Source organism: Melospiza georgiana, chromosome 2 (genome assembly GCF_028018845.1).
Source record: "Melospiza georgiana isolate bMelGeo1 chromosome 2, bMelGeo1.pri, whole genome shotgun sequence".
In the NCBI taxonomy this organism is placed as follows: Eukaryota; Metazoa; Chordata; class Aves; order Passeriformes; family Passerellidae; genus Melospiza; species Melospiza georgiana.
In genome coordinates this window covers 4,621,362-4,645,585 of record NC_080431.1, presented here as the reverse complement: position 1 = coordinate 4,645,585, position 24,224 = coordinate 4,621,362, and the positions used below count along the sequence as shown (strand labels likewise).

The 24,224-nt window shown below is 46.9% G+C and overlaps 1 protein-coding gene across 3 annotated transcripts in view; it reads right to left on the bottom strand.

Moving 5' to 3' along the window:
- Positions 1-684: 684 nt before the first annotated feature.
- ILDR2 (immunoglobulin like domain containing receptor 2) overlaps positions 685-24,224 on the bottom strand; it is a 38,804-nt gene continuing 15,264 nt past the window's right edge. Inside the window, exons 4-10 of one of the 3 annotated variants that reach the window (XM_058019161.1) lie at positions 18,974-19,030; positions 14,532-14,678; positions 13,646-13,822; positions 8,425-8,541; positions 6,853-7,057; positions 5,048-5,750; positions 685-3,836 (exon numbers count right to left, since the gene is read on the bottom strand). In XM_058019161.1, the coding sequence (XP_057875144.1) occupies positions 3,801-3,836; positions 5,048-5,750; positions 6,853-7,057; positions 8,425-8,541; positions 13,646-13,822; positions 14,532-14,678; positions 18,974-19,030 (1,442 nt within the window). In that variant the 3' untranslated portion in view covers positions 685-3,800. The other 2 variants (XM_058019162.1, XM_058019160.1) reach the window with 2 other exon arrangements.

Here is a 24,224-nt window from a genome sequence, read left to right as displayed (position 1 = left end):
CACAGAGGTTTCTGGAATTATAGAGGCAAATCTGCAGCACCTGGTAGATGCGAAAGGCATCTTGGCTCCTGGATTCTACTCTGCTCCAGTAAAAAATGGGCTAAAGCCCCTTTAGCTTTTATTGCCACGTGCCAAATCCTGTAACTGCTGACCAAGAACAGATCCTCATGCACATCTTGTGAAAGCTACCTGGAGAAACAGCTCCGTGCAGTTTCTCAACAATCTCCACACCATTAAAACTATGTTCAGAATAGCCCAGGCATGACAAACACTGTAGTGCTGCATTTATGTACCTGGAACAGTTTGTGGCAAGGTTCGACTGCTGCAGTATTTTGCGATTGCTCCTTCTCAGGGATTTCTCCCAGCAGCTGTCCTTTATCTCTCAGGGATGGAGCAGCTCTGGGGAGCACTGCTGATGGCCACTTCTAATCCAACTCCAGTAACAAAGGTGGGGATGTCACAGCTCCAGTCCCCTGTACCATGTGCCAGCACAAAGACCTGAGCAATTCTGGCTGCCTCTTTCAGCTCATAAATGTTGAGGGTTTCTCAAAAATTTAAAGTATTCAGAGTGCTAATTTTGTTAATTTTCCATTTCAGTGGTAATGGAGTGTTCTGAGGATCTTCACACTGAAGCCACCCATTGGAACTTTTACAATGTACTTTGAAGGAATAATGGGATTGATGAAAAGTCATTACCATTGATATTTATTTGCCCATTCCATTATATAAAAACCTTTTTTTTCCTCCAGTAGCAAAGATTACTTTTTTTGACAGTACAGTCAAATCTACTGCTAAAGCTTGATCCTGCTTTTGCTCTAGGGGCTCTTTTAAATTTTTACACGATTCTTTCTCAGTATCTGTTTTCTTAGCAAATCACTGTTGTGATGCTGTCATTTGAAGACCACAAAACTCTCCGTGTCCTTGACATAACCGAGACATCCATATCCAGTAAGAAAAGGATTTTAATTTTATGCCAGCAATAAAAATTCATCACTGGAAAACTTATAACTTAAGACCCCATATTAACCAGGCTCATTATTTCCCAGCACCAGCATTCTGCGGGTGTTCTGAAAGATGGCATAGACACAAACCATTACTCCTCTCCTGAAAAATGAGCTGTCTGTCTGTCTCTGGCCCCCTGCTCCCCTGCTGCAGGAGTCACAGGTCATTAGGGTTGTGTAGCTGTGCAGACAGTCACCCCTCACTTCTTGATTTGGTCCATTTGCTGCTGCTGCTGCAGACACATTTCTAATGGGAAAAATAAAGGCGGCCTGAGGACAGACATGATCAGTAACTGAAAATTCCTGCAGATTTGTACAGAGAGATAGGGAATTCAAAATTGTAGAGCAAGGTTGCTGCTGCTCAGATCTGACTTCAGGAAATTAAGACCTCCTTTTTTTTTCTTCAGCTGAATCTTTTATCATCTGGTTCAAACTCACAGAATCACTAGTCATAAAATCTTCAGTACTTTTCCAGGTACTTCGATTCAAGAGATGCTTCCAAATTCTCACAAACAGTTGTTTGTACAATTAAAACAGTTTTCTTAAAAGAATTGGCTTGCAACTACTATTGGCTTGCAACTATTTATAAGCTAGATACGCAAATGGCAACTTCTTACACACAGTGTACAGATGCCCTAAAGTACCAGCACTGAACAAACAAAACTGACTCAAACAAATGAAGATTTGTATTTTTAATACGCACAGCTCATTCCTGAGGGCTTGATCAAATAAACTACATTGACTGAGATAAGGGACAGAACATAACTGAAATGAAGAGATTGTAATGCTCAGGCTTTCAGTATGAGCTTAAAATATAGAGGTATTCAGAGACTGTAAAACCACTGGTTTGACCCCTTTTTGGGATAGTCAGATGCATTTTAAAATTTCTGTCAACTGTTTCCTGGATCTGATGGAAACGATAGCAGGGCTAAGCTGCCTTGAAATTCATGGCACAGGGGTTGCCAAGATTGAAACTTTAAATCTTTAAATCTTGGAAGGCTACCTCTGCACAAACAATTCTGCAATTCCACAACTGTATGTTCCTGCTGGCTATTCCCTCTCTGGCCAGGAAGACCCAGGATAGAGATTTCCAAAACTACAGCCATCACTAGAGGAGTGTGAGAGAAGAACATCATCCTTTCATCAACTCACCTTCTCACATGAAAACTGGCATCAAATCAATGGAGATTATTTCTGTGGAGAAACATCAAATCTATGGAGATTATTCTTCCTCTCCCCTGACAATTCCTGGTGGATAAACTATCTGGCAAAGGAGTAACACAGAAATTAATCTATCATTTTTATGGAGAACTGCAGTGATGTTAATATACCTTGTGTTCCAAACAGTAGTGCCAGTATGAGCATCTGAGGCCAGACAGGTTCCCAAGTTCCCAGAGGAGCAACAAAGATGTCATTTCAGAGGGTGATAAAAATAAAAGTCCATAACACAATAGGGCATTATGTTGTTTCTAGGTGTAATAGGGATCAAGATACTGGACCTTAAAATGTTCTCATCATCTTCCCTCACATGGTGATTTTAGCAGCTAAATAAATGACTATATAATACTCTATGAAAACCAGAATGTCAGGCTTCCACATGGTGTGAAGCACTCACTTCTAAATAAAGCTATTCCTGAGACAACAGCCACTAAAACCACATCCCAACCAACGTGAATGGAATGGTTTTAAGTGAAAAGGGTGACTTTCAAAGCTTGTAGCAATCCACAGTGCTTGTTCTTTTCCCACTGCTGTTACTGCTCTCTTCAGTAGTAGCTTCTTCTGGGAAACTATTCCCAGAAAGGAGTGATACCAGTGGCACAGGATGAAGGTCTGCAGCTGCCCTCTCACTGAGACTGTCCCCTTTTTGCTTCCTTGGAACAAAAAGGCCACTCACTAGAGTGGCAGAAGTGTCTGGTGGTGCTGGAAGCAGAGCACTAGGAAGGCCAGAGCACTGCTTTTAAAACAGTGGAGCAGGTGCTCCAGTTTGAAGCTCTACAGGCTCACAGCTGAGCTGCAAGGAAATGCAACAGCATCAAAACAAAACACAGTTGGGGGGGCAGGGGGGAAACAAATCATGCTCTCATCACAATAAAAGCTACTTTGACCCACTTTCAGAACAATACATCAATCTCACCTGCAACTCTCATTACACAACGAACAGAACTAAATATATTGAACAAACCAGCTCATAATTGTCTCTTTCCCCATTCAGCCCTTATCAAGGTAACATCTCATCAGTCATTTTCTTACAGTATCTGAAAGGATGTGGATTTTCTTTCGTGATTTGGGGCCTGATCAGCTGGAGGCAGTCTGCAGTTGTAAGAACAAGGCCTCCTCCCAGCACAGGTGATACAGAAAAGGCTTTAGGTATGGAGACAATTTTGATCCAAACAAGAGGAGACAGAGAGAGCAAGAGGCCTCCCTCTGCACATAGGACAGGGCAAGAGGCACAAAGGCAGCCTCACTTGTAGTTCAGGGCTGCAGGGAGGGCTGCAGAGGCAGTAGGGACGTGGCTGCCATCCAGAGCAGAATGGAGGGCACTGGAAAACAGGGCACCAAAGAGAGCCCCAGCCTCATTTTCCTGGCAGACTCCCAGAGCCTCTGAGAGCGAGTGCTGTCCATGGGAGTCTGTCTCTTACAAAAGCCTCAGCTCCCCTGGATGGAACAAAAAGTTGAAACAGTCCATGGCTGATGGCTGCAAAGGTTCACAGAGGCATGTCTTGCTTGTTGCTCTGCATCTTCTCCACTGCAGTCACCTCATGATATCCAGCCCATCAACATGACAGGTCCACAACAACTTCAAACCACAAGGGACATCCTTGTTGGGAAATCATTCTGAGAGGAAAGAGAGAAGATTAAATGTCAACAGGAAATCTCCCATTGGTACAGACAAAGGGACAGACAAAGCTTTGACAGAGACAAAACTAAACAGCAATAGCTTTGCCCACTCACAATCCAGTCCTCTCTCCCACAGCCAAGTTATTCTAATGATAAGGTTTCCCTCGTGGTGCAGATTTCCCCAGCTGGGTTAGATGGGGAAGATCCCCTTCCCCAGCAACTATGACCTTATCAGTCCTCACCAGCTTAGGCTGTGGCAGGATGTTTTGCACTTGCTGGTATCCTGGGTGAGGAATGCCTTTGGCATGAATGGCCCCCATGGGCTCACGCACCCATGGGAGTCTGTGATCTCACCCCTTCCAGAAAGATGCCCTTACATCATCCCCTGATAGCAGCCCTGTTCCAGTCCAGAAAAACAAGAGCCTTTCAACCTTTCTTTAACAAGAATCAAAGCCAAAGCAAAGCCCTGTAATTTCTGTAAGGCCTGGGTAACTTCCCTACCCCATTCCTCCTGAACTCTAGATAAACTCCCTCCGCCTTGGATTACCAGGCCACAGATGCCAAAGACATCCCTTACCTCCCCAGTCCCAGGCACATCTGGCTTTCCCCTCCATCATGGGCTCCTGTGTAGGAGCTATTACCCTTTCTGGCTGCCTATCCCCCCAATTCCTTCCCCTCTTCCCACAGCGAGTGACACCCAGATGTCGCAGACATCTCTTATGAAAAATCCTTTCCTTAGGATTTTTCCTCCTGAGAAGTTGAGAGGCCTCAGGAACAAAATGTAAACAATGGTTATCTGCTGCTGTGGAATGCAATAGGTGCATCTGTGATTGGCCCATGTTGGTTGTTTCTAATTAATGGATAATCACAGTCAGCTGGCTCGGACAGAGAGTGCGAGACACAAGCCTTTGTTATCATTCCTTCTTATTCTGTTCTTAGCTGGCCTTCTTATTAAATCCTTTCTTCTATTCTTTTAGTATAGTTTTAATGTAATATATATCATAAAATAATAAATCAAGCCTCCTGAACCATGGAGTCAAATCCTCGTCTCTTCTCTCAACCTGAGACCCCTGTGAACACCGTCACACCCAGACTCCAGGTGTCACCCTCCTGGAAAACCCCCTTCCCCATCAACTCTGGTTGGTAACCCCTGCCTGGTGGCTCTCCACTCAGCCTATTTGGACCAGGACCACCAGACATGGCCTCACTGTTTTCTTGGGGTCCTTTTTCCTCTTCTTGTCAGAGGCATTGAGGTAGGCCTGTTCCCTGGCCCTGTAGGAAGGGCCTCGGCTCAGCTCCCTCTCACTGTAGGGAGGCAGGCTGTCCTCCTCCTCCTCGTCCTGCTCGGGGGACGACGACTGCGGCGGCGGCGGCTGCGACTTCTCGCCTTTGTAGGTGGAGGGCGGCGACCAGGCGTAGTAGGTGCTGCCTCCCCTCTGGCTGGGCTGCGAGCTCAGCTTCGAGGGGGTGGCACAGTGGTCACCGCTCTCATCGTAGCTCCGCGATTTCCTGTCCAGGACGCTGCTGAGGTAGGAGTGATCGTATTTCTGGCTCCCTCCGGGCGTGCGGCTCACCAGCCGGGGAAGGTGCTTCTCCTCGTGGGCGCGCCGGCGGGGCGGGCTGTAGGACCAGCCCCGCTCCGAGTCCGTCAGCGGCTCGCGGCTGGCCCTGCAGCGCTTGCTGTAGTATTCCTCCAGGGAGCTGTCCTGGCGGGGCAGGGCCCCGCCGCGCCCGCCGTGCGACTCGGAGCGCTCGAAGCGCCGCAGCTCCTGGCTGTCCGCCCGCCGCGGCCGCTGCTGCTGCTGCTGCCCGTAGGACTCGGCAAAGGCCGCCAGCTCGTCCATGGACACGGCCGGCACGCCCACCGAGAAGCTCTTACGGGACAGCATCTCCGACTTGGATCTCTGCTGGCTGCAACAGGGAGGAGGTAGAGTTAGATCCAGCTGCACTCTTCCCCCCGGCTGCCTGCACAGACAATGGAGGGAAACACGCCCTCCTGGGGGCATGTATCATCTGAGCTGTTTTCATCGTCTTCCATAGGAAGAGAATCTATCACATCCTTGAAACCTCGGGTTCTCTCTGCTGAGTATAAAGGCAGCTTAGTGCACATAGCTCAGGTCCTTTGTGTCTAATGTTACCTGAGGTTATCCCCAGGGTGCATCTGCCCTGTCCTCCAATATGCAGGGCTGGACCTGCTTCTCCTTCATCCCAGAGCTTGTAGGTGTATATCCTGCTGGAAAAACCCAAGAGCCCAGCCATAGAAGCTCACAGCAGGGCAGTTTTGAAGCAGGTTTAAAGACAGTGAGCTGGTACAATAACCCAGTACCGAAGGAAGAAAATCCCTGCCATTGCTTTTGGAATACTGGGCTGCTTGAGGGAAGGTTGGGCTATCTCTCTTTACGCACCAGAGTGCGAGTCCTTCAGGCCTGGAGCACTGGTCTAGCTGCACCAAAGCAGGAGGGTGTGACTGCTATATAATAAAGCACACCAGCATTGGGAAGTGCTGCATGCATCAGGTATAAAGCTCAAGAGAGAGATTTGCACTTTCCCACCATGGGAAGAGTGGCTTAGTTCCCTATTGATCTCACTTTTACATCCCACTGGGACTGGGGTTTGTACCTATCTTCACCCAGCTAGGGAATCTTCAGCAGGCTCATTGTTCCTTAATGGATATGGCTTTGCAATACTCAGAAGGGGCAGAAATAAGAATAAATATCTACTTCAGGAAGAAAGAAGTATTATGACTCTTAATATGAGCAGGAATAGATGATTTTTACAGATCTGCTTGCCAGTGCACAAGTGCAGCTCTTGTTACATGTTACGAGTTGCAATCAGCTTCATTCTGACCTCATCTAATAATCTGTCCAGATTTCCTATTTCTCCCTAGCCCCTCTCTCCCACTAAGCAGAGCAAAGGCAGCAGGAAACAGGGGAGAGCTACCAGTCCATCTGTCCCTTCTGCTTTCTTCAGCCCTTTGCCAGACAGAGCTGTCCCCTGCCGCGGTGTCCCTCACCTGTGCCAGTAGCCGTCCCGCTCGTCCCTGTAGTCAGACACGGCCTGGGAGCGGGAGGTGCTGCCCACCATTCCCGCCCAGTACTCGGCGTCGCCGTCCGCGTCCCCCGCGGGGGGCAGGGGCTTCCTGCGCGCCTGCCGGTAGGGCTGGCGGAAATTCAGGTCCTCCTCGTGCAGGGAGCTCAGCTCAGACACGGTGTTGTTATCTGCAGGGGAGAAATGAGATGGGCATGGCCTGATGGCAGCCAGGCGGGGATTCTGAGGGTATCACAAACAGCGGGAGATGCCTGCGTTCCACATAAGTGACCTCACCCTCTGGGAAGAGCTTTCCACCTGTCAGCTCCCTGTCCTTGCAAGGTGGTCACCGAGCTTGGTGGGACACCACTACAGCACAGAAGTTGTGCCCCCTCCCCTTTTCCTGGCTGCCTCTGGATTTGGCCTGACTTGCCCAGCTGAAACAAAAGCAACCCCCTCAAAAAAAGATTAAGGAAAAAGTAAAAGTCTGTCTGAATCACTGTCAGTCTCTACCCCATCAAGCACACTGACATCTGTAGGCCTGACATACCAATCTGCAGAGGTCTTTTTATAGTAAATCTTGTGGGTGGAGAAGACAGTGTGCTCAGCAATGACTGTTTTAGAAGTATATATAATTTGTTCGTTATGCCTAATCTGTACAGAGCTTTGATGTAGTGTCATTCCTTAAAGCCCTTCCCTTCAATGATTTTCAGGATCCCACACGTCTGTTTCAAGTGAGCCTCTAGCAGTGCCTAACATGGGTTAGCTCTGTGTGCTGCCCACAGGAACTGAGCCCCCAGCCTGCGCTGTCCTCTGCACACAGCAGCCACAGGACAAGGAGCAGCACTGCAAGCCCTTCCCACACTCCTTGCTCCATTCTGCACCTCTGCCTCCTAATGTGGAAAGATCCTCTCTTGGGTTTGTATTCTGACACACATTAAGTGCAGCCTCGGCCTTTATTTAGGAAATAAAGCTTACCAGAGGCTATGGGAAGTTCCACAGAGAAGCTCAGTTCTCATTTTGCACCATGTCCCTATTCACCACCCTGCACCTTCTGCAGGGCAACAGCCACTCCAAACGAATGTCCTGCTTCCTTCAAGCCACACTGTGGTCACCGAGCCCACAAAAGACACTTTCAATAAAATCATCCCTCTTCTATTTTGCTATGCTGGGAATATACAGACATCACACTCTCAAGAAATTGTGAAAACAATATCCCAGCTATTATCACACCACAGGCTGTAGAAGGTATGAGTAGGATTTGGCTTTTCAGAAGCTGACGATCCCAAAGTTTAATTATACAAGTGGACAATTTTAATGAGCTTTTCAGTATCCCTCATTTTGCTGTAAGAATGATTAGGTAAGCACCAGACTTTTAAAACCAGAACATACCTGTAGATACCTACAACGTAGACTTTATCTGTCTCAACTAGCTTATCCTGGATATCATATCCTAGGGGCTGACTCTGAGACAAACCAAGTGAACTTTTAACTATGAATTTTCCAGTCTTCCTTAGGTCAGTGGGGAAAAAAAAATCAAACCATGCTTGTTTCTCACATCGTTCTCGCATCCTCCTAGCCGGGTCAAACTGAGCCAATTCCTTCTCCACATAGTACAGCACCTTCATGGAGTCCCTGTCCTTGTCAGCCTGGATCCTGTACCCTTTGCGCACTGCTAGGGAGACAAAAAGAAAACATTAGAGGAAAACCCATGTAAGAACAAGGAGCCCTTCCCACAACACTGCTAATTCTATAGCTGAGCTCACGTCTGCAGGCAGGTAGGCTGCGTCAAAACACACTGAGTCAGCCGCTGCTTCACAAGAAATTCGTCTACAGTGTGGGTTGTGAAGTTGTAAGAACTTGCATCATTTTAGAAGTTTGCAGGAACAGCAAAAACGGTTTGGAAATGCCCAGTTTGTACAACCCAGTGCATCCAGTGATGGACACTGAGCATGGTGGGACATCCTCACAGCACCTCACCCTCCCTCCTTTGAGACAGGCTCGCTCTGGAGTTGGTCTGCTTTGCCCAGCTAAAACAAAAGCAACCCCCTCATTGCCACAGAGTGATTCCAACTTCCAACTCCCACAGATGATGGCAGAGAGAAAAGCAGAACTCTTTTCTCCTTCCTCAGCACTACTGAAAGGATTCGTCATGGTATGGGAGAAGCAGTCTCAGAAGATCAGGCTTCCTCTAAGCTCTGAGTCTGCAGGAGAAGCAGGTGGCTGAGCATTTGGGAGCTGTCACTGTGCAAGACCACTCCACCCTCCCACCCCCAAGAATTCTCCTCACACAGGTTGAAGAGCATGTGGCAGAAGCTCCAGTGAATATAGAAGGAAACACCAAGTCCCACAAAGCACACCACACTGCTTTGAGATTTATACTGACTCCAGGGTGAGGCCAGCCAGGTCACTGGTAGCTGTGAAAACTGTCTGCTCTGGGATTTTTTACAAGCTTTACTTTACAGAAATGTATATATCTTAGACATGCATGAAATGCTTGACTTCTGGGAAGTCTGGACAGCTTTTTGACTTGTCCATATACCTGTGTGTAAAAAAGAAGACCCTGTACACATGGAGCCACAGCAGATTTAACTCTGGCAGGTTAGCTCCATGCACACTTTACCTACTAATAATAGCTACAAACAGCCTGACTACCTTAAGGCAGGTCTATGATCAGCAAGCAGAGAACTCCACCTTTCCACTCCTTCTTTGAAGAAAATAAAGTTTTTATAGCAGATTATTTAAGAAAGGTGCCAGCCAGGAGCTATTCCAGGATCGACAGAAATTCAAGTCAAGGTACAAGAGAGGACTACAACCCTCAAATTCAGCCTTATTAGAGAACCATCTTAAGGACAATTCACTGAGCACTACAAAATGGAACCTGCCTGCCTTGCATGGGGTTAACATGTTCCCTTGTGGGAATACTGCAGTGTTGCATGAATGCTCCTGCTGGGGAACAACTTAAACACTTGCACAGTGGTTCTGAGCCAACCTGTTCCTTCTGTTTCATCCCTCACCACCGCAACACATCGAGCTATTACCATATGGGTTGGGTAGTACGTCGCATAGTATGTGCTGTGTGGGCTGAGCAAGGACTTGGCAGAGGTATTCTTAGGCACCTCCTGCCCTAAACTGCTGTGCATGTGTCTCTGTGCACTAGGAAATAACCATGCTGTGCTTCAGGAATGGCTGTGCCATGGGCAGACTTCAGAAGCAAAATGCTTCACTGTGGGTTTGACTGTGTAAGGTAAGTGATTACATCTTGAGATATTACCTTGTGTGTCTGCACTTGGGAATGGTATAGGATGTAAAAATATAGTAGAGGTCTATCAGGGTCCTTCTTTTAATGTGCCTCCAGACAGCTGAGCTGACAGCAGTGTGTGCTTTATTATCCCAGTGAGTGAGTGAGTGAGTGCACAGTGCTGGAAATGCAGACAGTGGTTTACAAAACACAAGGAATCCTGCCTCTGCCTCCCAAAGTGGAAGCACAGCAGGCCTCCTCAAGTGAGGCTGCACTGGCTGGCCTCAGAAGTGACAGCTCTGGCTGTACTGCATGAGCAGCAAGGGCAGTTCTCCACCCCACCATCATGGCTGGTACCTCACTTCTGTCTGGTACTGTGCCAGCAAAGGCCTCTCTCTATTCCTTCTTCTCATGTGTGGGCTAGGAGCTCAGCTAAGCTGCCACCTCATTTATACACAGCCAGCAAACCACTCTGACCTGCTCATAACCTCTGGGGAACTTGAACAGGCAGCTCCCAGACTCTGTCTCCCCAGAGCCACTGCTCACACTGAGGCTGTGCCAAACACTATTTGGGCAACCTCTACAGCTCCTGGAACTGATGGAGAATTAGCCAGGCTTCATGCTAGCTTCACACTAAGCTTGCTACTGCAGCTGTGTATGAAAAAGTAAATTTCTTGGTTAACTCTGCAAGAATCCAGAAATCAATTTTGGATTTAAATCTGCAAAGATGACTGTGAACAGCTCATAAAAAGTATTTTCCACTACAGAGGAAGCGGTTTTGTCTCTATGTTTGTTTATCAAATATTTCTCATAATGATACTAAATGTACAACTTATTAAATCTCTTCATTATTCCTTCAGCTGAGAACCAAAGATATTATTGTTTCTTCCTCACACTCTTCATCTGTAAATTGCCATAATCCTTTAATCAGGTCTGAAGCATTTTAAGCTCATTTTAATTATAAAGAAATAAAGATGCAGAGATGTTGACCACATGTCCAGAACCACTTGCTGAAGTGAAAGGGAAAGGAACATTCTTCCCATATTTTCTTCTCTTGAACAGTTAATAAATTTCTAATGTTTAATTTGTATTTAAGTGGACACTATTTTTATTCTTCTGTGGGTGGAACCAACTCAGCCAAAACTCTAAGCTGTCTCCCTCCCCTGAAAGGGCAGCACTACTATTTTTTTTTCAGACAAGTATGTTTAGGAAGTAAATGATGTCTCATCCTATACCCTTTTCATGTTAAAGATCTAGGACCAAAAGCTTCCCTGTGTGCAGAGTTTAAAGGATCTATGCAAGAGCCTTTAGGTAACCACTGCACTTAAAACAGTGCATAAATTTTAACTTATGTGGTGTCAACACTTCTAAATGAGAGAGCTAAATATTTTGGGAGTTTTTTTTTTTTTTTCTTCATTCAGCCCTAAGTTTAGAATAGAGTTCCTAGGCTTAATCTGAGCTTTGCCACATGGCGTTTATGTAACGCCAGAAAATTTTCTAAATATCCTCAGGCCTGAGTTTTCCCATTAGATCCCCTCAGAGGGGTCATTTATAAGCATGGAATCCATCTAGGGCAAAATGTAAGCCAGAATTACAGAATCTTCCAATCTCTGTCCCCCAGCACTTCCGATCCCATTTTTTAAATGGACTTGACAGAAAGGTGGAAGTCCCAAAGATACACAGCTTCAGACCAGACCTACACCAGCTGTGTGGAGGACACAGAGGGTTTTTATTCTCCTTCTGAGAAAGGCTTTTATTATAAACTCAACCATTACCTGTTTTGTTTAGCTTGCTGCCTGGCCAACAAGCAAATAAGTAGCTTGGAAAAGCCACACAATGTTTTCTCTTCTATGGCCTGTCATTAGGGGATATTCTGGCATTGTGGAGAACCTTAAAAGAACAGAGTATACAGGCTATAACTCTCCCTTAGCTTCATAGCTCAAGCACCTTGAACAACAGATCCATGATCCAGACTAAGGGTTTGTCCACATTATTGCAAAAAACATTAACTAATTTTTTAAAAAGCTTAAGAATCTCTGTTGTCTTGCTAGAAAGGTTAAAGCTCTGTGATATATATACTACTTCCTGTCAAGTCCTGAGGTGAGGGATTGAGTCCAGACACCTGATTTGGCTGCATCATCTATTAAATGCATCCTTCTGTGTAAGGATCATAGGATCCTAAGAACCATTCCATTTGGCTACCAAACATATCCACTGTTTTTTATTCTGAACTTGTGCTCTGCTAGCAGAGACAAGACTGGGAGCTGTGATCTGACTCTTAAAAATCCCTGGAGTTCCCACAACCAACACCACACTCTATATGCAGTGACATCTTTCACAGGAGAAAAAAACTGAAGCACTGGGGTGTCATTCATCATTTTCTGACAATGGTTTTTGAATTGGATACATTCTGCGTTGGATCAGTGATTGATTTATTTCCTATTTCAAAATAGGAAATTTCTCCATTCCAGAGCTCTGTTTTGATTTCAGTGACCAAAAAAAAAAGTATGATTGTAGAAAGAAAATACTTTTTGTAATTCCAGAAAGATTAATATACTGACTGGGGCAGCAGAAGCATGCATAGGGTTGTTCCAGAAGCTTAATTAATTATGCTACCAAATCTTGTCTTTTCAGATGTGTTTTATCAACACACTGTCGTGAGTTAATTTAACAACTGATAGTTAGTGTGGTGCTTTGAAATCAGCCATGTAGCTGGGTCAGTGATGACTCTACATTGGTGAGAGTCGTTTCTGCTGCAGAATGTTTGAATTTAGACAGCCACTCTGATCCTGAAATGCATGTGGCTGAATAGCTGCCCTCTTTTCTCCTTGATGGCAGCTTCCTTTGCAGCAGCAGAAATGACCCTCCCCGAGACAAGAGGCACCACACTGAGATTCTAGGTCTGCTACTGCTCCACAACTCCTTTCTAGTCAGAAGCCTTTCATCTTTCACATTTCACAAATGCAAAGGCTGAACAAAAATGTGACCTACTGACTTCTGTAAAGTAGAGGACAGAGTCCAGCCCCAAAAGATCTTGGGCAGAAATACCAAGGGAATGGGTTACTTTGCCCAAAATGCCACAGGGACAGTAAAACATGCTGCAGCAAAAACTGCTGCCAGAGTCCAAGCAGTGCCCTACAGAGGGTTGGAAGGACAGTTTACAAAGAGAAAGCAGCTTGCAAGGCATTAGCTCTAAGAGGAAAATGACTCCTGCCTCTGCTCTCCTGAAATCACCTTCATCCTTTTGTCCCCTGCAAGCGCACATTTGCAGCAGTAATGAGAGGGGTCCTGCACACGAACTTGGCTTCCCATTCCCTGCTGACCTAATTAAGCACCCACAAACTGACTCTGTGTTGATGGCCCTAGAAAAGTTAGGCCATGTGCCCTAATGCAAATGTCATTGTCAGAGACAGGATTAAAATGCAGTTTCCCTGTGTTTCTTCTCTTCACACCACTCGACCAGTGACAACCGTTCCTCCCCTTCCCAGCCCAGCTCCCAGTAAGAGGACTGAAAGTTGTGCCTGGCACTGCAAATTACCATTTTGGCTTCCTGCACTGGCCTCACTTGGGGCTAAGGGAGGGGGGTGTGACTTGTCCATCAGCACAGCAGGAGATGGGACACCAGCTACAGGAACACTGGGGATGTAGTATGGACCTGGCATGGCAGAGACTGCAGGAGGGTACCCAGCTTTTGCTGCTTTGCCTGCTACATACACTGAAAAAGAAAAAGAACAAGAATCAGCATCACGCACCAGCCCCTCCAGACCCACTGGACACATGGACAAAACCTGCACCACCAACCCCACAGGAGACAATCAGACAAACGAATTAAAAGGACCAACCTGAATTTCTCTAAGCCTCAAAGGGTACTGAGGGGAGTCTAAAATATGTGCTGCATATAATAATAGTGCATATAGTAATAATGGCACTGAGAGATGCCCAGCATTACCGCTGCCATGATTTAGTGGCAGTTCAGCTTTAAAAATAACTGATGACTCAAGCAGCAGGATGAGGCTCATGGAATCTGACAGATCTGACTGAGCCTGACCAGGAACCTTGCTGGGTTGCAAGGATTTTGCACTGTTGTAGAGGACAGCTGATTTGCATTGCCAGGAAGAAACCTCCCAGGATGCTCTTAGCTCTGACCCACAACATTCACTGACACAACAACAACTTTGGAATGGGAGCATGACACTTTGGAAAAGCAGGCACAGCTGCCAAGGCAGGGAGGGCTTGGGGAATTACATTTGTAATTAACTTTGAGCATTCAACCATTGAGTAATAGGTCAGATGCTTCACTCCCTAAGAACCAGTTCTTTAGCCAAGCAAAGTGCTCAGGGCAAAGGAAACAGTATTAGCAGATTCTCCTCCTGTTCTGCCAGGGAGCAGAAGTAGCAGGGCAGATTTGCAGCAGGGTCACTCACGTGCCCGGGGACAGCAGCAGGACTCGGGACAGCAGGGGCAGCGGACGTAACAGCAGCAGCTGTGTGGGCAGCACTGGCACCAGCAGATCCCCACCAGGAGGAAGAACAGGAACGCCCCCAGGATCACCAGGCCCACAAAGACCCACTCTGGAAAACAAGGGGAGAAAGGGAGATAGTTACAGGACTGCACGTTGCTGTGGAAGAGAACGTCAGCAACATCCTCCCAGCGGAGAGCACGGGGACAAAACACACAGGTGAATAACAGAAATGGACTGGTTCTCTGTGGGTCTAGGACTGGGTCTACTCCTCCTCTTGTGTCAGAGCAGAAATGGCACATGACAGTGAGAAATGAGCTACCAAAATGTGGTCCCTTCCAGCAGCACAGAGGCAGGAGCCCTGGCTCCCCAGCCAGAAACCCTTCGCCCCACAGCAGACCTGCGCCAATGCCGCAGGACGTGCTCCATTAGCACTTGGCCCTCATCAAAGACTCATTCTTCTTGGCCATGTTCATGCCCTGCTTATGTGTTTGTTCCCTAGCCACATTCTGTTTTAATGGGACAAACCATGGTGAAAAGCAGGCTATAAATAGCCCAGCAAACGAGCCAGGCCTGCCCCTTCGCAGCGAGGCCTACGCGCGCAATTATTCTTTTGAATGCGCCGAGCGAGCATCCTATTCAGGCACCACCGCCAGCCAGGAAACCTAACAACCACTTTTTTCTTCCCCCATTGAAGCCTCAGATGATGTGTGCCAGGCCCCAAAAGGGAGCAGCTGAAAAACCCTACAAGTGAAAGCACGAAAGAGCTGGCCCACAAAAACCAGGATGGGGCTTAAAGGGGAAAGGGAGGGAGAAAACATTTCTCAGACTTTGCTGCTGGAAAATGTGGTGGGAGCAGGGCTCAGCTTGTGCCAGGGCAGCACCTACTGCCACACAGGAGTTCCACAGACTAAGGGAATGATCAGTGAACACATCTGGATCAAGAAATTACAAGACTCTGAACATACAGGAGGCCTGGACTTGGTTTTAAGTCAGAGAAATGCACCAACCTATCTCAAAGCAAGAGACAGGAGTTAGCAAGAGATTTTCCCCACTGCTGGTGGGGAAAAGACTTTAGGTGTGTACCCAGGTGGTTATTCAGCCACCTAGGAAACATGGCACAAAGCAAATAAAGACATGGTGGGGCTGCAGAGGGAAAGGGTTTATCCCCACTTCAGAGTAAAAAAAGCAGCAGACCATTATTTCCAAGCAGAAGTCCAGCATTCACTAGAGTCTCCTGGTATGGTATTATTTGAGATAAAGAAGTATTGACACAAGGATTGCAATGTGCATGAAGAATCACACTGGAAAAACAGTGCACCCCTCACCTGTGTTGCTAAGCTAAAAAGTCAAGTAAAAATGTTTCACTTTGACCATTCAAAATAGAATTTTTCCTAGTTCTTAATACAACACAAAAATAAGAAGTGTCATTTTTGATCCATCCACAGCATTCTGTTTGAACAAAAGTATGATTCTTTACTTTGCTGAAGTTTTCCTTAACTCTTTTACAAACAATTCCCCTTTTTAAAAAATGCCATTTTAAATCTAGAATTTAAAATTTCCTTTGAAAAATGTCAGTCAAAGATCTGGCATCTACAAATCAACACTTCAGAAGTGTGAAGTGAAATTTTTTTAGTCCTTTAGTTCTTTTTTGGCTGACACACATGAATTTCATTTAAATTTGCATTTAATTTTGGTTCCTGTGGAATAATATGTTGGGGTTGAACTTACTATATGCTGAGAAAAATTCAGCTAACAAGTAAGGAAAGGGCAGAAGGGAAGCATTCATGAATGGGAAAGCAAGAGCTGAGAGATTACTGACCCAGTCCCTCAAGTTCTGCTTCTAGCAGCTGTTTTGCTTAATATTTTCATAAATTACCTTGACATAGAAAATAAGAATGTGCTAAAATATCATGACAGTAAGCAGTAGGGATGCACTAAAGACTGGGACATGTTATACAAAGGGCCAGTTGTCCTTGGGTCTAAAATAGGAAATATGAAAAGCAGTATTATCCTGAATTTCAAAGTATGCAGTGTCACAGGTTCAAAGATAAGAACAATTTCTGTTCTGAACAGGACTTCACTGGTTGAGAAAAACTGAACAAGACAAATGATCCAGTATACATAGCATTACTGTCACCACTCATGCAATACAGCCACAAAAAATGGCAAATGTAATCCTAGGCCAAATAAGGGAAGAATTTCCAGCAGTATTAAGAAAATATCTGTGCCATCACACAATGCCTCCTCTGCACTTAGCTTCATCTGGAGTTACTGATGTTATACAGCTCTGGTCATCTTTGCAGCAGAAAAGATGAATTTAGGCCAAAGTCAACGGAGAGCTGGGATTTATTTGAGGGATGAAGGGACTCTGGAGCTTGCCTGGCAGCAGGGGAGCTGAAGCCTGCTGAGTTACTCTATTAAACAGAAGGCTGAGGGAAGATGTAGCTCCTGCCTGTAAATATGGTAGGAGGATAAATGCAGCAGGAAAAGCAGGTATTATAGTTAAAGATCTTACATAAATGGACAGAAATAGATGAGCAGTGATGTAGAGAGAAGCTAAAAGAAGCCCATCAAAGAAAGTGGGCCAATGGGAAAGAGAAAGGCCAAACCTTAGGCCACTCCTAAGCTTGCTGATCTTACAGAAAGATGAAATTACATGGTGCTGGGGAGAGAATGCAAGATAGTGAGCCAGACTATCCTTTCCAGTCCTGTACTTCCTAATCTGTGCCAATCTAAGCAACATCTTAGTGGCTTTTTCTTTGTTCTGCTCTCATCTTGTTTTCTGCAACCACCATGGACACAGAGAAAGAGGTGAAATGGTCCTGCTTGACACAAGTGGCCAGCTACAGCTATCCAGTGAAACTCAGATGTCAGATCTCCAGAGCTATTAGTGAACAGTTCACAACCACTCCATAAAGGACAAAAGCCTGGTAGAGGAAAAAACAGACAGCAAGTCCATTAGAAGTGTATCTGTGGTCTCCCTGAAAGCATCCTAGGAGTACAAAAGGGGGTCAGATTAGTGTGTACATTGCACATTGCAGGATACTCACTCAGCATATAAAGTGGATGTTTGAAATCAGTGTCCCAGCCACAGGGACCTGTGAGTCAGGATTTTACTTCACAGGAAGTTAGACCATTTCCTTTTCTGATGAGGTTAAGAAAACAGCAAAAAGAGCCTGCTGGCTCTTCCTTTAAAACAAAACAAAACTGGGATTCAACCAGTTCCCAATACAACTGTATAATGCTGAGATTAAAATGACTACCAAGCCAACATGCTCTGTGTCCCCCTGTCTGGAAACTACTGGTTTGTGCTCACAGAAGTATCTGCTTTTCTTTATTCAGGCAACACCAACAGCTGAAATGTGGTTTGCTGCTGCATCTTACAGTTTCTTGTTGTCTACTCACGCAGTGAGGGTACCAGAAAGATATCTGGCCTACACACCATATTTTTATACCCATTCAATAAAATTCTAAATAATGGGGAGAAAAGTGTTAGGCAATAGAGAACCAACTGTTATCTATCTGTGCTGAAAAGACCAATCCCTCTCCTGCCATGCAGGAATTCTAGGGAGCTTTGGTTTACACTGGAGGTGGGTGAGTGTCTGCCTTCTCTCTGTTTGCATCTCTGGGACAGGCTCTAAAATAGCTTCACACATTTATGTGGAGTTGCATTTTTGCACAAACGTGTGAAAGAAATGCTCCTCGGGCACCACCAGGGAATGATCAGATGACTCGAGGGCTAAATATTCTCACAGCTTTTCCCTTTCAAGAACAATCTGTTGCACAGCCTCTGTCTCCTGTGCAAGCAGTGCCAGAACTGGTGGCTCCAGTTTTGGCTAGCAAGGGATTCATCGCGGGCACGGAGCTCTCACGTCGGGCCCAGCCACCTGGTGCCACCAAGAACATGGCCTGGCCGTGCAGCACGAGAGGGGCTGTGCCACTGATGGGGGGCTAGCCAATGCTCCATTCCCAGCATTGCTGTGCTACCATCTGTGCTGATGCTGGAGCAGAGCACAGGCCAGCTCTGGGGAGCTGAGTGACTGCACAGCTGACACACAGAGCCAGCAGGGCTGAGGGGTCTCCCAGGCTGAAGCACACTTTCCTCTGTGCTAGCAGGGGGAGAGCAGAGAGCTTGAGAGAAAACATGCCCAGAACAGCTCTGGCATTTCTGCTCTCACACTGATGCATGCTGGCATGACATCACCCATCTCTGTATGTGGCTCCCAGCATCAGCTCTCTGGGATCCAAACCCAGCACTTTCCCAGTAACTGAAAGGCTTTTCTCTTTAAATCCCCAGGTAAAACACACACACAAGTGAAACATGCACCACATAAAGATGCTGCAGAAGGATAAACAGACAAGATGACAGAGGAATGGATGATTAAGGGTGAAATGACTGAATACCTGGCATAATCTCCACAGCAAAACTGGGCAAGAGATCAGCAAGCAGCCCTGTCCTGCCTAGAAAAGACAGAAGGAGGAGAAGAAGGAGAGAGGTTACTGCAAGAAAAACACACTCCCCAGCCCCTGCCTTAGCCTCCAGCTCCCTTCCTCATCAGCCCACTTGCACTCTGTGTTATGTGAATTCCTATCAACCACAGATGTCATCCTGCTCGATGCCTCTGCACTTCTGCCATTTCTGTGTCCTTGCATTTTATCAGCAGAGCTGGGGGGAAAGAATCTGGAACAGAGCTTCTCCAATCTAGGCACAAAATGACAAGAAAAAGGAGTCCCTTTAGCATGGTTACACATGGTAACATCTTCCTGGAGTTATGCTCTACACATGCAAAAGCTCCTGAAAATGCACAACAGCCCTTAAACAAAAGGACACAGTTTATTTTTGAAACATACTGATGTAGTTTCTACAGATATGAAACATCTTTAACTTAACCCAAGGCTATTGATAAATCAGCCACGTGCTTCCAAAACCCGTGGATGCTGCTCTCCATGTGGGGCTCTGTGAGTGCACTGACAACTCCAGGAAAGGAGCCTTGGAGGAATGCTGTGCATATCTGCTAATTACTTGGAGATGCACGAGAATTATTTAGTGAGACTGTGTGACAAAGCCAACACCCAATGGAAACAAACCAGCCAGGGAAGGATTCGTGTAGAAATTTTGGGATCACTTTGCAAAAGAAAAAGGAAACAAACATAAAACAAACAAAAAAAAAAGGCAAGTCAACTTCAATTTATAATTTACAACCAAATACAAACAAACAAACTCCAAGCACAAAGGCAGCTTGGTGCCTGTTTGTTTTGGCACAGAATGCCTGGGATATTTCCAGTACACAGCAAACATCCTGCACAGTGCTCAGCTGTAATTTACTCACACCTGTGCATTGGCAGAACAGCCCAAAGTGCAGCTGTGCTGTGAACTCTCCCATAGAGCCCCAGGATCATGCTGGGATTTTAAAAGACATGCATATGGTAGGAGAGCTGCACTCTGAAGAGACACACATTGTGGGCATTACAAAGGAGCAGCTAAGGGTAAGCCAATGCAAAAGTGGTATAAAGCTACCTTTAACCTCCCCACATGCCCTCCAGGTCCTGCACTAGCAGCACTCAGACATAGTGATGATGAACTGGATCCCAAGTTCCTCGGCCTCTAGTCTGTCCTTGAAGGATTTTACAATCAAACTCCCACCAGCCGCTTTTTCTCAGTGCTTCAGCAGGGGCTCTGCAGAGATCAAAAATCCACAAGGAAGCCTGCTGGAGCCATAATGAGTGTACCATGACTACAGGCAGTGCTTTGCAACTCATCAGAGCTCACTAGTACTCACAGGAACGCCCGTCCTGATGAAGTGGTCCAGAATCCTTAGCAAAAGGTAGCATGGTGATGCTTCACATAACTGCTCCCCATCTACCACTTTGAGGGAGGACTCCTGCCACCAGTCTGCTGCAACATTCTCATCTACATTTACAGAGAGTTTCATGACATTCTTTGCAGTCCATTTCCTGGAAGGATCAAGTGTCCAAGCAGCTCACAACTAGAGTGCTATGTTCCACGTGCATATTAATTATATTCCTTATTTTGATAAATCAATATGCAATTCTTTTGCAGGCCTTTTGTGCATATGTGAACAGCACCCACATGAACCACATGCATGCAGAATATGGGCAGACATGAGCATGTAGCTCACCTCCCATGTGTTATTACCTCTGCACAAGCTCACATGCAGCCCTGGTGTGAGAGCAGATGCCACTGGACAGATTGCTGGAGGTACACAGCTAATTTAGGGTGTCTATTTGCAGTAAAAAAGGCAAGGAAGTGACACCTTTAAACAGCAGAAACTCCTTCCCAAATGGTCATTAATAAATGGGCGCCTGCTTTATTTGGAACCTACCTGGAGAGCCTCGAACCCTGCTAGTGCTGGGTACCTACTATGTCCAAAAGGAATCACATCATCAACAGGGAAAAAGCATCCCTTAATACAACAGTACCTGAGAACTTGGTTAACAAACAAACACAACCAAAGCAGCTCCTCTGTGCTACCCACGAGCAGCCAGTCTTCCTGCTTGTGCAGCCTCACTTGGCTTGTCAGAGTATGTGCCTGGGGAATTTGCATCCCTGCCTTGCCCACACAGCCCTGGGGGCCCCAGAGCCCCCAGCAGGGATGCACAAAGCCTGGGAGGAGCCGAGGCAGCAGCAAATCCCACCACAGCTCAGCCTGAGCTCTGCCTGCCTCGCCCGGCCCAGCTGAGCACAATGCCCACCCCTGGCCTGCCTGCCCCAGCAGCTTCCACAGCTCAGCCCCCTCCCTGCCCCAGGCTGGACAAATCCCCTGATCAACCCTTCCCCACACCATTCCTTCAGGGAAGCCAGCAGGCTGAGGCTGCCCGTGGTTGCCCCAGCAACGGGAGGCTCCCTCCACTGCCCCCATTGAAGGCAGCTTCCCTCCCTCTGCTGCTGCTGCTGCTGCCAGCAACAAGTGGAGCAAAAATCCCTCTGTCCTGCCAACCAATGGACACAGGGACAGCACTGCCACTGGCTCTCACCTCCTGCCCTCTGCAAGCCTGGCCCACACAGGCACAGCCCAGAGCCACAGAGGGCATCCCAGGGCAGCAGCCTGGTGGGTCACACACTGCCCAAAACAGAGAGCAGGGCATCCTTTTGGATCCACAGCTGTAAGAGCAGGCAAGAGGCAGTCAGAGCACCCACGGCCAGCATCCACCCATCTCTCCATGCCTAGGATGCTCCTTTCATGGGCTTTAAGCTCACCTCCTTCTCTCGTTTCTTTCAAGGAAGTTTTTAAGTGGATGCTGGGGGTAGGTAGCAATTGGTGGGGAAGAAACAATTCAGTAAAACATGCTGCCAAGAGACCATCTGGCCACACCACCTCTACACAAAGCCCTGCCCACCTCAGAAAGGGCTGCAGGCACTCCAAGCCATGGCTGGGCACCACTGCTGGGTCACAGATCTGTGCCCCCACCCAACACAAGCTTTGTGTCCTCTGTGCAAGCTCCCACCACCGAGGGGACAGAGGGAACAGACAGTGGCCCCGTTTTCCAGGGTTGTCCCGGGTGACTGTGTCAGAGCTAGGAGCTTGTCCTCATTCTGCAAGGATCTGGGACATGTGGCATCTCTATTCCCACCGTGCTGCTGAAGGGTTTTACCTGCCCACAGTGGCCTCTCACCAGGCACCTCACACGCCCCAGGCCCCTGCCAGCCTTGAAATGCAACGGAGCTTGCAAGCACCCCATCTGCACTGGCAGAGCACAGGAGGAGGGATGGGAGAGGAAAAGCTGAGGGGATGCAGAGCAGCTCCAAGAGGTGCAGACACACAGCAGAGGCCAGCGAGGACAGGAGTTAATACACAGCAGGCAGGCAGGCGACAGAGCAGTGAGCAAATAGCAGCGGAGCAGGGAAGACCTGGAGTCAAGCACACAATTAGCAGAGAGTCTGCAGAGAAGAGACACAAAAATAATTAGGGTAAGTGGTGCAGCTGAAAAGAAATGATGGCATGAATAAAGTAGGTGCAGGTGCAGTCAGAAACATGGCAATTGGGTAAATATGGGAAATACTGGCAGTTGCATAAATGTGATAAATATTGGGTAACTATGGCAGGAACTGCTGAACTGTTTTCCTGTTTGAAGGCTGCTTCCACAGCCCAACCTGCTGCAGTGTGATCACAGGACACAGCAACTACAGAGGGAATTATTTCCTTCTCAGTGGTGGAAGGCTTTGCCAAGCCATGTCACAGCAAGAGGCCCCTGGCAAGGGACACTGGCCTGAGGAGAGGCTGGAAAGCACAGGAGAGGAAGTGTGGCCCTTGTAAATCAGCCACTTTTCCAAGGCAGCTGCTGTGAGATTTACTGGGGGAGCACGGCTCTGCAAAGCGTCCCTCTGTGCTCCCTCTGCTTGGAGTAAACTTTATCCTTTCTTCCCATCCTTCCCTTCAATTGGAGGGAGAAACAGCAGTAGCCCCTTTTGGAGATCAAAGTTTTAGCAGGCAACAAAGACCTCCAAGGAGGCTGTTGCCATGGCTGCCTTGGTAACCGCGGTCTTTTAATCACACCGGTCTGCTTTGTGAGCAGCAGCGTGTGGCTGTCGCTGGCAAATAAGGAGGAAAACAGGGGTAAAAAACCTTGGCAACAAGTAGCACTTCTAATGGGTGTGAAATAAATAATCAGGAGTAGGCTGGGCTAGGATGAGGGGAACTAGAAGCTGGTTACAAAGGAGGCAGCACAGTGGTCTGGGGCAGTGCATCCACACTTTTCCAGGTTTTTTAAGAGGAAGTGTGCCAATCACTTCCTTCCCCTGCTGGCACCACCCACCTCTGGTCACAGCTCAGGGCTGGTGAGCCCTCTCCATGGAGGTGCTCACAGACATTTTCCCAGCTGAGATGTGGGCCAACACATCCCCAACACAAGGCCACCAGCACAACTCTGCCAGCTCCTGTGACCAAGCACTGGCTCGGATGCTACTGGCAGCTCTTCAGCAAATCAGAGCAAAATCCTAAAACCAACATCATGTAAGGGAAAATTCTGCCAAGAACTTTTCAATCTCCGAAATCATGTCAAATTTCATTATACAGTCTCTCCTGGCATAGAAGAGACTCCAAACCTGGCTATATTTATACCAGCTATTGAGTCACTTTGCTGAGTAAGAACTGCCTTATTAGCATTGCACACCATACACACGTGTCCCAGTGGAGATTTATCCTCACTGAAAGTCAACACATGTCTCTATTAGCACATTAATTACTGTACAATATGCTGTGTGGATATGTATCTACATTCTTTACTTTACATTCTTTACTACTATTACTATGGGTGTGAGACTTTTTAAATTTTGGGTTTAGCCTACATGGATACTGGCTGGTTATATAAACAGCAGAAGAAGTCAGCTTACCAATATTATTTGCCAGCTGTCTCCAGAAATTAACACAAACCTCAAGTGCTAATTGTTATTTAAAGCATAACAATGGGAGAAGCTTCAGCTTCTTACTGGGGGAATTTCAGGTCTGTCAGACTGACCTTGGTGCTTGGGAAGGTTATGGAATAAAACACGGCACATACAGAACAACCAGAGGATCAGAAGGATCCAGCATGGGTTTAGGAAAGGCAAGTCCTCCTTGACCAAGCTGATCTCCTTTTACGACCAAGTGACCCATCCAGAGGATGAGAGAAAGACTCTGGATGTGTCTTCCTGGAC